Raw genomic sequence first — 18,647 nt, forward strand, 5'->3', positions numbered from 1 at the left:
CAATCATCATAATGCACAACAAGTGGGTTTTTTCATAATTATCTCAACCTGATTCTAGACTTTGCATTTTCAGTCCTGCAGTGCAACCATCAATAAATCACTCCCTATTGAACCAAAGTAATTAAGATGAGAGAATGCAACACTGTTTGTTGTTCTTCATAATGGTTTTCATATTTCTTTAGCAAATATATAACTTCATTGTTACAGTTTGAAAAACTCCCAAACCAATCATTTTGATACTGTTAAAAAGGAAAACATTGTACTTCTTTTACTCTATTGTTGCCAAAAAAGGGATACTTTGGAAGAAAGAAATAGTTTATCTAAAGTAAGGTTAATTTTATAATGCAAAAAACAACTACCCTGATAGCAGAAGAATTAGTTACATTACTTGATCTGCTAAGAAGCATATGGAAGAGAATGTTTTCTAATAAAGATGTTTATTAGTTTTCTAATAAAGAACACACACCCCTCTTAACAAATGTTGACATAAAAGGCTGTCTTCCCCGTTAAGAACTTTGCTGATCACATCTGGGGCCCCATGAAGGAGACAGAAGGTGACCTGAACTTCTATGCTCAGTAAATAAGATGTCACCTTTAGAAAATCATAGCTGTTGTATTAGCACCAACATTTCCACTTTCTGTCAGATAATTTCATTCTCAATCTTAAGAGCAGCTCCCCCCTTTTCATTTATCTTGGCAGATGGAAGAGAAGGCACATATTATAAACAGGATGCCAGAGAGTATTTTCTTGTCAACAGAATGTATGTTGTCAGTCTGTGAAGGGATTTCCTCACCCCAAGTTTGCCACTGATCTCAGTACTGCCAGTTAACTTTTCATTAACTGTGACTTCAACAAGATGGCACCGTTTAAGCATTAAGTGCCTAAGCTGGCCACTTGACTATTTTTTAATTCCACACATTAGAATAGAAAGTGATAATGAATTTGAAAATTGGTAATCAACCAACAAATGTTTTAGTAACAGAGTACATCCATCAGTACAGATGAGAGAATGTAAATATTAGGGATTCCTCTGCCATTCAGACCACGCAGATCAAAATGATTTGTTGTCTATTTTTGCAAAGCAGTATTGTAACATTAGCAACCAAAAATTGGGTCCATCTTTGTGACAATTATAATACACAACTGGGTGGAACTTACTTTTCTAGAGCCACTGCTATATCTTGGAAACCCTGGGCAGAGATATTATTCTTGTCCCATATAACAGTTCTGTTGAGAAAATAGAAATGACACAGGTGCACAGATGAAGTTGTTTTTTAAAACATACAAACAAACAAACAAACACATATTAAAAACTATCAGTAGTAGTGCATTTCCAGTATTTAGAACAGAGTAGATCTGTATGTTTGGTTTGGGAGATTAGACAATATGCAAGAAACTCATGAACAAAGCATGGGTTATGGCATGCAAGACAGACATCGTTCAAGTTAAGGAAGATGTTATGTTTAAATATGCACATAATACCTGAGTTTGGTGTTTATTTGAAGAGCCTTTGCTAGCATTTTTGCTCCCATGTCTCCCATGCCGTTTCCACTAATATCCACTTTTGTAAGAGATGTATTGCTGCCCAAAGCATTGATGATAATAGTAACCTCCGTCTTCAACTTGGAATCTGCTAGAGACAGCGACTGCAAGGGCTGCAGAGTAAATAAAGAACAGGCAATATCACTGCACTACCCCTTAAAGGTAAAGGGTAAAGGGACCCCTGACCATTAGGTCCAGTCGTGGCCGACTCTAGGGTTGCAGCGCTCATCTCGCTTTATTGGCCGAGGGAGCCAGCGTACAGCTTCCGGGTCATGTGGCCAGCATGACTAAGCCACTTCTGGCGAACCAGAGCAGCTCACGGAAACGCCGTTTACCTTCCCGCCAGAGCGGTACCTATTTACCTACTTGCAGTTTGATGTGCTTTCGAACTGCTAGGTTGGCAGGAGCAGGGACCGAGCAACGGTAGCTCCCCCGATCGCAGGGATTCCAACCGCCGAACTTCTGATCGGCAAGTCCTAGGCTCTGTGGCTTAACCCACAGCACCACCCACTTCCCACGCACTACCCCTTATGCTAGCCCAAATCATTAGATCAACCGGCAGCACAGTTCTGCACAAGATGCCTTCACACAGGAAGTTCTAAGTGAAATACTACAAATGTAGAATTTTACACTACAAAAGAGCAATACATTCTATCATATTATCTGGAGCCACTGCAAGGCGCAGGCCTGGTTCATATGATCACCTAAATCAGGTGTGGAGAACCTGTGGCCCTTCAGATGTGGCTGAACTGCAACTCCCCTCATTCCTGATCATTGGCCATGTTGGCTGGGGGAGATGAAAGGTCTAGTTCAGCAGCATCTGGAAGCCACATATTCCCCACCCCTGGGTCCAGACCATGGTGCAGATGGCTGCAAATGAGCTGCAACAAGTTCTGGACACGTGAGGTCCCCTTCCCTTCTCCTCGTCTTTTGTGCACATGAGATATAGAGTAAAAAGCTTTAACCTTTTAAAAGGAAAAACACACAACTAACAAAACCTAACCCTCAATACATCAGTTGCTAGACATTATAGACAAGAAGAGTGCTGCTGCACTGAAGTCCTGCATGTGGGATTTTCTTGGGCATCCAGTTGGCCACTGTTAAAAAAACAATGCTGGACTGGATGGGCTACTGGCCTGATCCAGGAGGCCTCATGTTATAACTATGCTTTTTTTTTTTTTTTTTTTTTTGACAGCATCTAGAAATATAAAATACCCTCGGCAGCTGAATCTGCAGCTCAGTGTCAACACACAAACACAAACACACACATGCTGCAGGAGCTCTCTAGATGGCTTGAAAAAGATTATTTTTTTCTTGCCACCACTATACAGTAAGATTAAAAACCCAGAGGGATGGCGCTAAGTTGGAGCTTCCCATTATGCAAACTAGGAAGGCAATGCGCTGTGACTACATAATTGAAAAGCCTGTCCTTGACAAAGAAATGTAACCGTTTTAGTTTAAATGACAGCTATCAAATTACTGTATTAATTCTCCTAATCTCCAAGTGCGCCCTTACTTTATTCGCCACATAATTTAGAGAGCATTAGCTTCACATTAGCCTGGTGCTTGGGAACGGTAGCAAAAGTTTAATTGAGGTGCTTCGTGCTTCTGTCATAGGTTCTAGCACAAAACTGTAACAGTACAGCTCATCCTTCTGAAATAATAATCAGCTCAGCAATGCTTGTTTACAGTGTGCACGGCAGAGGAAATTTAAAAATTTTTAAAAAAGTTAATCGGAACAGAATGCAGGAGTTCACCATCATTACTGAGAGTGAGGAAGGGATAAGCTTATCTCTTCAATAATATGTACCATAAGGGATGGGAAATCTGTGGCCCTCCAGATATTGTTGGACAACAGCTCCTACTAGCTCAGCCAGGATGGCTAATGCTTGAGGATGATGAACGCTGTAGTCCAGTAACATTGAGAGCACCACATCTCTCCTGTGAATACATTCCTCCTTCCACACTAAGGCCTTCCTGTTCTGTAAACCTGCTTTCTCTGCTTTCATACTAAAAGTGGAACATCTGGTCTTCAATCACAGTCTCAGAAAGAGCACAACTTATTCCTGCATCCAACTGACTCTCAATTAACTAATTATCCTGGTCACGCTGGTAGTTGGGCCCATGGAAAAGTTAAGAACTATTCACCCCAGACATGCTTGAAAAGAAAGCCTCTGTGTTTATCAATCTTAGGCCCTATGAGGGGACTGGTAGAGGCCAAATGTTTCTGCCTAGCCTGGCTGTGGCAGGCTAGGGTCTGTATAGGGTCTGCCAAATGATCACAGTACTATTTTAATATGTTAGTATTTTGACACTGGATAGTCATTGGTATAAAACACACCCATGTAATAAAAACCACAAGACTTAATGATTATTATACAAAAAATCAGATTTTAGAATGAATGGATCCAATACTCCCAAACATTCTTATGTCAACCTAAGACAGACATTGCACCAGTCTGTCAAATCCAATAAAATGAAGGCTTTAAATACCATTTCATATGACAACTTTCTTACACACTACTCTGCATGAAAGCATCTATGCCAATATGCAGAGTAGTGTGTGAAAATGGCATGAGTTTCTGTGTTATCATAATTATACCCTGAATTGACTCCTGCACTTGAAACCAGGTGCTGTGCCAAGTATCATCAAGTACTGTAATTCCAAAATTAGAGTTATTTTATTCTTAGGGAACCCATTCCAACACTTCATGCTCCCATCATGTAACACCAGGAAAATTAGAGGTTTGTCTGCAGACTGAAGTCATTTATCTATAGAGGGGAGATAACTGTTCTCCCCCTTTCCAATTGTCCAGGTGTGGATATTTGTTCCCTTTTTCTTGCTCAGGATTATTTCTACGCATTTCTGATACTCGAGGGACCCTTTTGCCTTCCCTATTCCAATAAATCCCTAAGAGATAAATGATTACAAAACTCTGGATTTTTTAACCTATTTAAGGCTGTGAAATTGCACCCTCCTAATTACTATTTGACTCATCCCTAGAAGGAGACTTCTCTAGTTCCCAAAATATCTTTCCTTCTGACTCCAAAATTTGACTTACTCCTCTAAAATTGGGAATGTGGCTCTATTCAGAGCTTAAAGGTAAAGGTAAAGGGGCCCCTGACCATTAGGTCCAGTCGTGGCCGACTCTGGGGTTGCGGCGCTCATCTCGCTTTATTGGCCGCGGCGTACAGCTTCTGGGTCATGTGGCCAGCATGACTAAGCTGCTTCTGGTGAACCAGAGCAGCGCATGGAAATGCCGTTTACCTTACCGCCGGAGCGGTACCTATTTATCTACTTGCACTTTGACATGCTTTCGAACTGCTAGGTTGACAGGAGCAGGGACCAAGCAACAGGAGCTCACCCTGTCGCGGGGATTCGAACCGCTGACCTTCTGATCAGCAAGTCCTAGGCTCTGTGGTTTAACCCACAGCGCCACCTGTGTCCCATATTCAGAGCTTAATAGATCACAATTGCCCTCATCATCAAAATGTCCCTGGGGGAAATTTGAAGGAGAGACAGGGATAAAAGAAAAATCAATCTGCATTAGTGGACAAATGGTTGTTAAAAATAGCTCAGAGCTGTTTAGTGGTCTTTTTATTTGGAATATTTCTCCATATAGTCGGTCTTATCAGTTGTCCAGTTCAGAGACATTGGTTGCCTAATAAAATCAAAGACAAATAATCTGCACTTTTATTAATACTGGCCTGAGATGAGTCATACTTTGATATATTAAGCTTAATATAACAATAATTTAGAGGGCAATTCTTTGCTCTTTAGTTCTGAAAGCACAGAACCCTGAACCAAATCCTATGAGGGTCTGGAGATCAATTATCCCTGGAAGAGAGACATGAACTGGCATTTATTGATTAGGATGCTCCAATGATTTATTAATATACTGTTAAGATTTCAGCATCAAATTAAATCTCACTTCTAGAAATAGGGTATCATTGACACCATTAGCCAGGTTGTTCAAAATCCCCTGGAAAACATCTACAAATCCAGTTTCTGGATTAGAACAATAGGCTATAAAAACCAATTACTCATTTGGGGGAACTGCGAGGAATCTTTCAGTTTTTAAAATGCTGCTTCTGTCCAAGTGGTCACATGAAATCAGATTAGACCTAAGGCGATACCTAGTTAGTATTAAAATTAGCCTGTAAAATATAAAATTGAAATAAAAATGTATATACAAACAATAAAACAGGAAACAGCCCTGATTAAGTCAATGTAACAGAGGAATTTCTGATCCTGCAAAATTTAAATCGCTAATAGAGTTTCCAGGAGTTCTAAAAAGTCTCTCAGAGGTTAAACACACAGGTTTTCATACTTGTATTTGCATGAATACTTAATACTTAACATAACCTCAGTGTTATCAATGACAGTTCTAAAGATATAATCAAAAATCTTGTGGCATGCAATAATGAAAAAATATAAAAGCAAACTGTAACAAACATAAATCCCCTTAAAGACCCAAGCAAACTCTGCCAAAGTGCCACCCCAAAGTTTGATGTGTTTTGATACTGTCTTTTGGTGCCACTGCCCCTTCCCAGAAGCAACATCTTTTGAAGTTTCAGCCACGAGGGATGGGGGACATGATTGGTCACCTGGCCTAAATGGAATACATATGATCTTGCTGTTAGTAGGAAGAATTCCTTTTCGGCAAGAAGCCTGGCAGTTATATGGTCTCACTTAGCCCTGGGTGAAACCTACACTCCCATGCTGACAGCTAGTTGCTATGTACTATCTGGAACTGTTTCGTCCTGCTGGTAGTTAATGTAGAAGAGACCAAACCAGACAACCCAGGCTTTGCTTTCCCACCAGCAGGTGACTGGCATTGTTATAGACAACAATTCCAACCATCTGCTTGGCCGATGTAGGAGGAGAACCAGTAAATATAGATAGATAGATAGATAGATAGATAGATAGATAGATAGATAGACAGTCAGACAGACAGTCAGACAGACAGACAGACAGACAGACACATTCGTTCTGCATTCAATTCCAAAGCACTCAAACTGAAATTTCCATTTTCTTTGGAGCGAAAAACAAAAAACAAGCTTTTTATGGTGAGCAGGTAAACTTCATATGACCTCATAACAACAACCCCAGACAATTGTAGAACACGATTTGGATCTCAGGAGTAAGGGAAACTGTTGTTAAAAAGGCATGGAAATGGACCTTTGAATATTTGCTACTATCTATAAAGCACAAGTGTAGGCCAAAAATCAATCAGACCCTGATAGAATCTTAAAATGTTTCAACACTTTCAAAAAAAAGGTTGTGTTTTTTTCAGTACATAGCTCATTGTTTGCTATATAAATTTGAACTGGCTAAAAAATAAACCTGACTAATGCTTTCACCTAGTATATATTGTTGACTAATAGCTGCAGGTGAGAGATGGTGGTGTTTAAGACAACTTTAAAGTAGTAGCGTAATGATACTCACCGAATCTTCATCTTGAATCATTTGTACTAAATTATCAAGTACAGGGGACAGATTTCTGAAAGAGGCAACAAGCAAGAGAAAAGGTGAAACCAGCAGTTTTTATTGATTATTCCATTTTAAAAACCCCTCCCACAAATAAATAAAAATCTTACTTGGATTTCATGTTGTTAAAGTTTTTTCCTAATGCCAAGTGTCTTATTGATCGGTTTTTACTAAGCCAGACTATAAGGGTTGAAAGGTCAGATTCCAGGCCTGCGAGGAACCAGATGAAATGCACAGTTAAAATAGATCCCCACACATGCATTTTGTCACAGGAGTTTCAATCTATAATTAGAGAGTACTTTCATACCAATTTCCTTAATTAGCAAGAGCACATGCTTTGGTGGATGAAAAATGTGATCTAGTCCCTTATTTTCCTATGGAAAAGCAGTTTTGAGAAGACAATTTTAAAAAGGAAACCAGTAGGTAGAGAAAGGGTTAAGTGGCTTCTTTACTTCAAATTGCCAATTTCCTGAAGATGCTTTTCCCCAGGAAAGCGAACATTGTGCATTGGTTACATGCACAATGGGTACTTGGGCTCTCAGCATAATGGCTGCTATGCAGACAGCTATGTGTTTCAGCAAAGGAAGACACCATCATTCTTTTGAGAGTTATGGCCACAATATATTGTTTAGCTAATTTTAGTTGCTTTGAAAAGCAATATAATTCTCCAACAATTTGATCCTGTTTTGAATGGCTTCAATAACTGCTGCCCAAGAAGATTAATAGCATGAGAATAAAATGATGCAGCAAGTGTTTTGCTCTGTGTCTAGACTAGAAAAGAACATCTGACAGAAGTATATTTCAGCATTAGGCTTTTAAGGGTTTTGTGGAAAAATGAGGTTGATTGCATACTTAATTATCCTGTTCTTCAATTCCGCCCCCCCACAGCCTATTATACAATGAAAGTAGACTTACTACTCAATGCTAACTATGTTTGCTCAGCAAGTCAGATTGCTTTCAATAGGAGTTTCGTCCAAATAAAGCAAGTCCCATCAGGTATGCAGTCTACTTGCAAGAAATATGCATAGGATCACACCATAAATCACCCACATTCCTTAATCCTCTGTGCAGACTTATATGAGCCCTTACCATTGTCTGAAATATCAAGGCTGGCGATATTATGTATTTCTGCTATGCATCCTTCTAAAACCTGTGCACCTCCTGATCTTAGCTAGAGGGGAAAAAGAAAGCATTAGATACCTTTTCACTGAGGGAGTGCTGAGAATGTGGAAAGCAGAGGTTTGCAAATAATGAAAACTATAGTACGAATAAAGCTGAAGTACCAGTACTTCATTTTTTCTGAAAGTAGCTGTTAGCATTTTGTTTAATTGCTACCCTATCGAACAGGAATAATATCTCATGACAAAGTGTATGCTATAAAGGATGATGAAGAAGAAGAAAATACAAACTACATGCAATATCCTGCTGCTCCTTTCATTAAGTTCAAAATAGCTTCCCAATTCTCCCTGATCTAGGCAGTGATCAGCTTCACATCTGCCTAACCTCTATTCTATGAAAGTATGACACGTTCTGCTATAAAACAACCAAAGCTCTCCTGCGCTCAAGTACCAGCAATTAAAAAGATGTTCTGCAAAGGGAACATGTGTAGTGGATAGGCAGGAAGTGAGCTGCTTTTGAGTTAATAGTTGAGAGGCTGCAAGTAATAAATGATGTGTACTTACACAGTGACCAAGCTAATGGAAGCAGGAGGGGGGAAAGTTAAAATACATCAGAGCTGAGCAACTAAAATAGAAGTATTTTCTGCAATAAAATCAGCAGTACATAGCAATGAAGTTTTGGATCAGAGTTAGTAAGTCAGCAAGTCAGTTAGTCACAAGATAAAACTGAAGTGGTGAGGAAAGGAAATATTTGGGGGTTTTTTTCCTAGGCATGATGAAGCCTTGGCTCTGTTGTGTAGACTAAAAGGACCAAGCAGCCTATAAGGAAAGGCAAAGCTGATATCCCGCTTGATATTAATACATTCCTCTCAGAAACAGATAAAACTAAGAAAGGTACTCTGGCTGCTTGCAAGAAGCTGGGCTGGCACTGGGGTATTTAAAGTGGGCAGCTGAAAACCAATTGTACTACTGATAAAAAGGAAACATTCACAAGTTTTCAACAGCATCAACAAGTCTACTGTCATGCACAGAGAGCCTAACCACTGGGGTCCTGCTAGCTAGGGATGATGGGAGTTGTAGTCTAAAGGCAGCTGAAGACACAAGTTTGGGAAACCCTGGACTAAGATAACCTTTTTCAGTTTTGCTTACACTGACTTTTTCTTTCAACAGCAAGGCCATAATAATAATAATAATAATAATAATAATAATAATAATAATAGACCTTCATCTGAATTTCCTCAGTTTCAAAACAGATTGCCATTTTTGCTGCTGCTGTTCAGAAAATCACAGCATAATAGATGCATGTCTGTACAATAGGTGCACTTGTACACAAGGCCAGGCATGTTCTGTAAAGAGGTTTTAAAACTGGCTTATTGCTTCTTCAGCATGGCCAACACAAAATATACAGAAACCATTATGTTTAAGGAGAACAATATAATCGTGACATTATAGATTGTAAGCATTTCCTACCTCACAGCTGCTCAGATCTAAAAACACCTCCTTCACATTTTGGTTACAAGCGAGACCCAGTAAGAGTGCTCTGAAAAATGAATTAGAATTATTATTATGGAACACTAGAATGGCAATCAAGTCACAAGAGAAATTCCTGTTATATATATTTTTTGTATATTGTATGTGTTATTGTTGGATGCTTCTTTGAGAACTACATGGCGGAAAGCGGGATACATTTTAAAACAAACAAACAAAATATTTACTGAAAGGGATTGGCAACGTAACTAAATGTGCTGCACCCTATTTAGAATACACGGTATAATTAAAACATGGTTTGGAAGTGTCTCCATAGGCTGGCACACTTCTTCTGCTCCCTCCTGTATATAGGTTGCTCCTCTATGGTTAGAATATGGTGCCTACTGGATAAGGTTTGTCTAGGACCTATGATAAAATGATAGTTAGCAAAAGGGAAGAGGGACCACATGAGTCTGCAGTGTCCTGAATGATCTAAGCCAAGTCAATAAGTTCTAATACCTTTCAGTGAAACAGAATTAAAGTAGAACATTTATTAATTAAATACTCAAACATCTCAAAAATTAAGCAAATTAAACCGAACATGAAAGAACTGAGTAATTTTACTATTCATAAAACAGGAACTGTAAAGAAATCACATAACACTGCAGGGAATCAAATACATGACTATTTATAAGCCAAAATCTGCAGAACATTTTTTTGGTCTATTTTATTCATATGAAATCAGCACACCCTACTATCAACTTTCCTGCCTACTCATAAATTTACATAAGGGAGTGTCACAATGCAATTTAAAATCTTATGACAAAATTCACAGCACACTTACTTTAGCGGCTCAGGAGGAAGTTTAGTCCCTGAAAGGTTGATTTGCATCAAAGCAAGGGAACTGCTGAAAAACTGCTTGAATGATGGGGGTACTTCCTTGCCCTTTCTGTAAAGTAATAAGCAGATAGTGGTCAACATCCCCAAACCTCTAAGATATGCTGCTAAATCTGCTGTTTCCCACATAAGGCTTGTGATCATTGTTATGTATGTTTACAATCCAAAGAAATACAATTGCTAACACTTATCAGAATGCAATAATAGCATTAATTCATCAGCCTCAAGTGTCTAGATCAACAAGCATCAACCAGCAGAAAACAAACAGGAACTACTGGGTGGTATCCAGTGTGGGCTGGTGCTACAGAACTTCAGTTTCCTCCCCTCTACCACCAATATCTGCTCTGAAGGGTCCCACAACCCTATGGAGATGAATTTGAGTGCATGTTGGGGCTGGAGGGGACAGGAGAGGAAGAGAGAACTCTGCTCACAAAACTGCCTTGCACAAGCAGAGCTGCAGCATTGGATATGACCGTCTAAAAATAAACTTGTAGTAGTGCACATGTTTTACTGATACAGGCAGCCCCCCCCCATTTACACACATTCAATATGTGCACAACTGTGCAAACGTGTATCACGCCAAACCCAGAAGTGACCCATGAATGTCACAGAAAGGGGCAGAACAGGGAGGGTGGAATAGGGTATTTGCAGGCTTTTTCAACAGCATTTCAAAAACACACAACTTCACTTAAACATGCAGTGGCTTAGAACGTAACCCCCACATAAATGGAAAGTTGCATGCACAGAGAAGCTAGCAGCAAAACAGAGATGAAGTAAGAAAACAGTTTTGGACTTGGATCTCATAGGAGGGGTAGCAAAGAACCAACACCCAGCTGTTTCACTTTTTCTTTGCCCAGCCCTACCATATGACACTTACAGTAAATGCTCCCTTTTCAAATATAGTTAGCGTGGCAGAGGTAAGAGACAACCATAACATGTACAAGAGGTACTTTACAAATGACTTTTCATTTCAGTTATCACGATATACAGAAAACATTGCACGTGGCATACACCTCCTCAAATCACCACAGAGTCACACCATCCAGCAAGATTCTCCACCTTTTTTATTCCTTTTTCATCCTCTAGTTTCCAGCCTTATTTACCTACACTGCCATTTAATCTAGTTTCACAGTGCATACAACCTAAATGCTTTAGTTTACAAGTGCTGGTAATATCATTTCACCAGATATAGTGTTTTTACAGCTCTACGGTTTTGTTTTTTTTTTTAGGTGGGGAGAGATTCATGATACAGTATCTATGTAATTCACACAAATAACGATAAATGCTGACCTGTGAGAAAAAACTGTTCTGGATAAGTTGAGGATGGCAAGATGCTGAAGGCAGCCATGGAGAAGTGCTCCACACATCTAAATCGTAAATAAGAAGATAGTAATTTTACACATAAGCCAATATGAAACAGGAAAAACTGGACTTGTCTTTAGTAAATTATTACCATGTCTAATGCACACTCTGTGTTGGATAAATCCAGATGAACAATCGCGTTTGGCTGGGCCAAAAAATTATACAGGAACTATAAGGGAGAGACAGAAAGAGGAATTTTAAAAAATAAGCTTCAGTTTTCTTCTGGTATTCATATCCACTTCTCTGATCTTGAAGGTAACTGCTGCCCTGACAAATATTCATATTTCACCCTTATGACACCATAACATTCTGGTCCTTAAATACCAAATACCTTGTAAGTACTAAGAAAAAAATACTGCCTACATAAGATCAAATAGTAGCCTTGACACGTGCACGTCTCGGTTTTAAATAATCAATTAACTACCCAGTTTCAAGGAACCATTATTTTTAATTACAAAGTAGATTAGAATACCAGCCACCTTTCAGCCAAATAATGCAAAACAATTTTAGTGAAACTCTCACACAAAGACAGCTATTAAATTGCAACTGGATCTAGTAATTCAGCTGCATCCTCCACCCAGAATTAATTCCCACAAGGCATTTCAGAAATAATTTCATAGACTGAAAATCTGAGGGCTTTATATATACATGTATACATGAATAAACATTCTCATAAAAAGGGGGGAGCTGACATGGGCCATGTTATTTGTCAAGGTTCACAGAAACAAGCAGCTAAATTAAGAGAAGAGCCACTTTCTTCTTTCGCTGAGGGCCTGTAAATCCCTATAAGGACACCACATTGGCTACTCCCTGCACAGAACCTATGATTGGGGTGGAAGAAAGCAAAATTGCATTCGCCCCACCCACTGGTGTGGCTACCCTGCTTTTCGGCCCACAGGGCAGCAACTGGATTCTATACTAGGGGCAAAGCAAACCAAATTCAAACTGCGTCACAATTTAGAGAGAGCAAGCTCTGCCCTCAAATGCAGTTTCATTCACTTTTTCTGATATTTCTTGAGGCAGGGTTAAAGAGAGGACATACTGAGGAAGCCAAAAGCTTCCTTCCACTTCTAGCCTTTCTGACACAGGAGTATCTGCACTCAGCTGAAAGGGATTCAGGTACACCTCACTTTCCCTCCATCTTACAATGAGAAGTACTGTCTTTTTCCGTGTATAAGACTAGGTTTCCCCCCCTAAAAAATAAAGACAAAAATTAGGGGGTGTCTTATACATAAGGCTGTCTTAAATCTCAGTCCCCCAAAATAGTCTTATACATGTCTTATACATGGGGGGATCTTATAGATGGAAAAATATGGGATATTGCTGGTATTGAACGAAACCAGTGTTTTTCCCTGGCGAGAGGCAAGGGGTTGCCGAATGTTGGAACTGCACAGGGTGCCAAATTTTGGAACTGCACAGGGTTCCGCTGATTATTTTTTAAATGATTTCATACATTTCAATAGTTTTATAGTCATTTTAACCTTTCAAAACTCGACTTCCTTCCTCCTCTTTGTGCGGTTCCTTAAATTTATTTATATCATTTCCTGCAAATTCTAACTTAACTTATTATTTTATTCATCTACTTTAATTAAATACTCTTACGAAACTGCAGTTTATTACAATAATCCTGCCAATGTCCTTATCTGTTTACAATTTCCATTCTTTTATAAAAAGTTCGTTATCTTGATTTCTTATTTTTCCGGTAAGTCCAGCCATTTCTGCATAGTCCATCAATTTTTATATCCATTCTTCTTCTTTCGTTGGAGGTGCCACTAAAATTTGAGAATGCAAGATCCACCACTGGTGAAATAAAGCATGATATCTGGTTCAGACGTGATGCTAAACCAAGGGTTCTCTTGCTCATGGAAGAACAAAGCCAAAGTGATCTGCTCATTCATGGTAAGCCATTAACTATGGTTTACTATGATAGGTGAACCGGCCCATATTATCTTCCACAACAACCTGGGCCATAGGTTAGGTGCTTGCTATGTTGCTTTCTTCACAGATTAAGGAAAGTAATGGAAGATGGCTGACAACCTCAGGGGATTATTCCTTTAGTCCCTATAGATTGTTATGAACATCAAGGATTGGAACTAACAGGTGATTCACATGACACATCCGATTGGCAAACTGTCTAAAATTAGGCAACTTGGGAAAACGAATGTGCTTTCTACTATTCCCAATGCTCTTGCGATGCTGCCTTCACTGGTATTTACTTCATTGATTGCTTTAACACAACAGATTTGTTTAGGAAGTAGAAAAAGTAGCACCTACTGAAAGATCATCACCCCGAAGAACGTTCCCTGAGAGATCAAGGTGGGTCAGCGTAGTAGCTAAGAGCTGGTTGGCACTCAGTGATTGAGAAAGGCTGTTTACCCCTGCAACAAAATGGTCAACATTTGCTTTATTCATGCTCAGTAAAGTATTAACATACACTCTGCAAATATACAGTTTCTATGAAACATTTAATGATTTCCTGTTCTGCACCTCATCAAAAGAACACGAACAGCAATGAATATTTAAGATAACAGCACTGCTGGAGAGACTGTGCTTCCCACATGCTGATCATATTCAGTAGAAGCTTGGTACATATAGAAGATGAAAAAAACCAAGTCATGCAAAAATCTGTGGGAGGCTGATCTCAGAAAATAAACATTTCCTTTCTTAAGGTCATAAATGTGGCAGCTTCATATGGAATTGTTACAGTCTTGTTGAAACAGGATCAACCATTTCACAAAGAAAGAAAAGAGCAATAGGTACTGTGCAGGCTACCAAAGGTCTCCAGTCTGTATTCAACAGGCTTATAGGCTAAATGAATTTTTTTTAAAAGGTAGCATGGGAAGGAGTTACAGATGGGAATGAACTGGCAGTACAGAGGAAGTCAAGCTTCAGTAATCCAGGGAAGATTCTGCAGAAGAATTAAGTTTTCAGAATCTGATAAGAGATGAAGACTGCTTCAAGTTAGAGGCAGCGGGGGTGGGGGTAGGGAAGGAATATTAGGAAGATTGGAATAAAAATGAAACATCACAGCATGCAATGTTATAATTTATTAAGAAAAGCATTTTTTAATAAAAAAAAACCCTCTTAATTGCTGTGCTCCAAAAAGCAGATCTAGGACAACCAACAATGAAGCTGCAAAATTTAATGAAAACATGCACTGCAATTAACCATGAAAATGAGCACAAATAAGGAACTCAAGAGCAAGCACGCATGTGATACTCTCTTGAAAAGTGTGTGGAGGGCCAGGCTAAGGGAGAAGAAACACACTTCTGTATACTCCTGGGATTAATTTACAGGTGATAAGCACAACCAGTTTTTGCATCTAATCTTTAATTGTAATAAAATTCAGCCTTTAGGCTTCCGATTAAATTTCCCAACCATGGCTAAAGCAATGAAGTGTTGTCCTTAAGCCAAGCGAATGTTTTAGAAGATAAGCTAGGCAGAAAGCCACAAAGCTTTAAGAGACAAGATTGAAGGGGCTTTTTAGAGACACACACACAGAGAGGGGAAATCACGGGTTTTTGTAAGAGGAGGATCTCACATACAGAGACAGACATAAGTGCTCAAAAGAATTTGTTTTTGTTAGGAGAGCTATTTGAGTTTGCTTGCCTCTTTGTAAGAACACTGAAGGGCTGACCTAGTATAGTGATTATAGCTTAAGGTGTGGTGCTTGGAAGCTTCCTGTACCTGATTCTAAACAGAATGTGCAGAAAGAAATCCTTGAAAATGGCAAACACAACATTGACTAAGGTTTCCTGTGCAACTGCAGTTCCTTCATCTGCCTTGACCTGCCATTGAGACACATCCTCCACTTTTCTCCACCTGCACCACCTTTTTAAGCAGAGGTTGGGTGGCCATCTGCCATAGATGCTTTAGCTGGGATTCCTGCATTGCAGGGGGCTGGACTAGTGGACCCTTGTGGTCCCTTCCACCTCTACAATTCTATTATTCCACTTGTCATGCAAATCATGCACTGTGCTGAGCAAATTCACTGCGACTCTACCTGTGTATTTCTGCAGTGCTTGTGATGGCAACTGCTACTGAACTGGAGCTCAATTAATCCTGATGGTCTAGACTACAACATCCAACGGGGCAACAGCTGATAAAAAGTGTGTTGCAAAACATTTCCGGCTCTATTTTGCCTGCCTGATCATGAAAGAAAAGTTCTGAACTGGAGAAAGCACCCAGATAACAGAAGGGAAAACAAAAGCTAATGTGTAATAATGACTTGTACATTTATTGAACATACCTTTAGGCGATAATGAGGTTTTTGATAGATTTAATTGTGTCAGCCCCTTTGGTAGTTTGGCAAACTGAATACTTAGTGAGGACACACCTGTAGAAGAACGAAAGACAACAAAGACTCACACTAGAAATGGGGAAGCACTTACATCGTAAATATTCATGTTTCAATATTGACGTACAGTGTGGTCCAGTTGACACAACAGTATGTCTGGACCTCAAAAGCTAGGTTCAAAGCACTGCACATACAGTGATGCATAGTTTGGCTTCTGGCAAGTTGTTTTTGCAAAAGGGGACAGACTTCTATTTTGCATGGCTACTATAAGGCTAAGTGGGGAAAGAAGGGAATTGCCTTGCACACCCACAGACAAAAGGTATATAATGATGCCTTAGCCATTAATTACGACACACCTACGCTTCACTGTAATTATCAGAATAATCACTTTCCTCCCCTAAGGCTACCCTGGGAGATGTAGTTTGGGATGGGCTAAAGGTTTGCAACAAAACGTTCTGCACACTGACTAGAATCTTCAAAATTATTTGGGTTGAAACCATAAAAAAGTTAGGTAAAGGTAAAGGTACCCCTGACCGTTAAAAAAAGTTAAACTGATACAAATATGATGGATTTGTGCTGCAGATATGCCATCAAGAAATGACCCTAAGTGCACTTACTGGGAATACATTCCAGTAAAGTTAAACATTAACGGTAAAATAAAATACATTTTGGCATCTCTTTTATCCCAGAGGAGAAGATCAGAGCAATTTCCTATATGAAATAAGTATTTTTAACAAAAAGAGTGCACGCTAATATGTATGTGGAATGTGTGAGAAAGTTAATGAGAATTCCTACCCTTTGATAATGTGCAAACGAGGTTTTAAATATTTAGATTTAAGGAAGGAACTGGAAACCAGATGATGGGCAAGTATCCAAGCCCACCAAATTACTTAACTGACACTTCCTAGAACTGAAACTGAATCCCTGGGATTGAAACATGATTCAGTGTTATGCGGAACAGTGATAAGCTTATCATTCATTATTTCTGTCCTGACTGGCTGCTCTAGATGCTTACTATACCGATGACAGAAAGGACCTCCGCCCAAATTGTATGATATGCTAATATTTAAGCTTGTATTACCAGACACAAATGTATTATTTACTCAAAAGAGTAACACTTCTCCCTAGGGTGAATATTATGGTAATTCTAAAGACTTTGAAAAATACAACGTTTGTGGCCTATTAATTCCTACCTCAGTTCCAAACTAATTACCCGCTATTGTTTTTTACTTAAATGCCAGCAATTTTTGTGAAATCAGAACAAAGCTAGGCTTAATTAAATTTATGGCCACTATAACTACTAAACATGACTTGCAGTTTAAAGGGACAGTGACTAAATCCTCAGACATTTGTGAACAAAGGGTATTTACGAAGCAATGACATCCGACAAAATGTTGTATTGTTTAGACAAAAGCTGAATGAAACTACACTAATCCTCTTATTGGGTGTGTATTAGGAATGGAGAAGATTTAAGTGCTACAGTACCTCTGTCCTCCAGGGGGTTGCCAGCAAGGTTAATTGTATGAAGTCCTGAGTTGGGATTATGGGATAGGGCATTGGCCAATTTCTGTGCAAAATCTCTTTAAGAAAAACAACAACCATAAAACAGAGGATTATATTAAGGCTTGCAAAGTTGCATCACACCATATTTAAAAGCTTAATATGAAATGACTACTTAAAAAGAATGAGCATAGAATTAGGGAAACTGTGTACAACATTGCCACTGTGTACCAATTCTCTTTTACGTTAAGGGTGGCTTTGCCTATACATTGGGTTATGCATTAGGCTTAGCTTCTGGGTGTAGCGCTTAACTAGCCATGCAAAGGCACAAGATGCCATATTTACTGGACAATGTAATACACATTTGTGGGCTTCCTAAAAAAAAAAAGATGTGGTATTTTCTTTTTGCATACCTGCCTCTATGAGATAAAAATTATGTAATACAGAATGAAAATTTGTGCAAAGTTACTCTAAGTCACACCTATTTTCACAAAGCAACAATTTTCTAGGTCTGGGTGGTTTCTCCTGCAAACCCTAAATATTTATTTTGAAGCATCACATATCTTATTTACACTCCTATCATGCACTGCAGTGTTAAGTAGATAAGAGGCACAATTTTGTACATTCTAGCAATTCTAGGTATGCCTACTCAGAAGCAGGCCCCACTGAGTTCAGTAGGACATATTCTCATGGAAGTGTGAATCAGACTGCAATTTCAAACCCAAAGCTCTTTCTAGCAATATTGGGATTTGCTAAATACTTATGGTATTTAAAGAAAAAATGGACTTACGTTCTAAGACCTGCATTCTCCAGTACTAGCTCTTCCAGTCTGTTAGATCTGCTCACCACTCTTAGGATCTGCTCACAAACATCAGCAGACTGTCAAAGACAACAATGGTTAATATTATATACCAATGAAAACAAGTCAGTATGAGAATGCAGCAAATAACAACCTGCCTTCATATCCAAAGC

The 18,647-nt window shown here is 39.1% G+C and overlaps 1 protein-coding gene across 1 annotated transcript in view; it reads right to left on the minus strand.

Moving 5' to 3' along the window:
• Positions 1–18,647, minus strand: part of CARMIL1 (capping protein regulator and myosin 1 linker 1) — a 133,509-nt gene that overhangs the window by 52,119 nt on the left and 62,743 nt on the right. Inside the window, exons 10-22 of the mRNA XM_081873347.1 lie at positions 18,466–18,554; positions 17,661–17,755; positions 16,128–16,214; positions 14,153–14,256; positions 11,970–12,047; positions 11,807–11,883; positions 10,464–10,568; positions 9,623–9,692; positions 8,124–8,205; positions 7,145–7,244; positions 6,993–7,047; positions 1,484–1,656; positions 1,160–1,228 (exon numbers count right to left, since the gene is read on the minus strand). Of these exons, the coding sequence (XP_081729473.1) occupies positions 1,160–1,228; positions 1,484–1,656; positions 6,993–7,047; positions 7,145–7,244; positions 8,124–8,205; positions 9,623–9,692; positions 10,464–10,568; positions 11,807–11,883; positions 11,970–12,047; positions 14,153–14,256; positions 16,128–16,214; positions 17,661–17,755; positions 18,466–18,554 (1,184 nt within the window). The remainder of the gene's footprint in view (positions 1–1,159; positions 1,229–1,483; positions 1,657–6,992; positions 7,048–7,144; positions 7,245–8,123; positions 8,206–9,622; positions 9,693–10,463; positions 10,569–11,806; positions 11,884–11,969; positions 12,048–14,152; positions 14,257–16,127; positions 16,215–17,660; positions 17,756–18,465; positions 18,555–18,647) is intronic.

Source organism: Podarcis erhardii (genome assembly GCF_964252035.2).
Source record: "Podarcis erhardii genome assembly, chromosome: 8".
Lineage (NCBI taxonomy): Eukaryota > Metazoa > Chordata > Lepidosauria > Squamata > Lacertidae > Podarcis > Podarcis erhardii.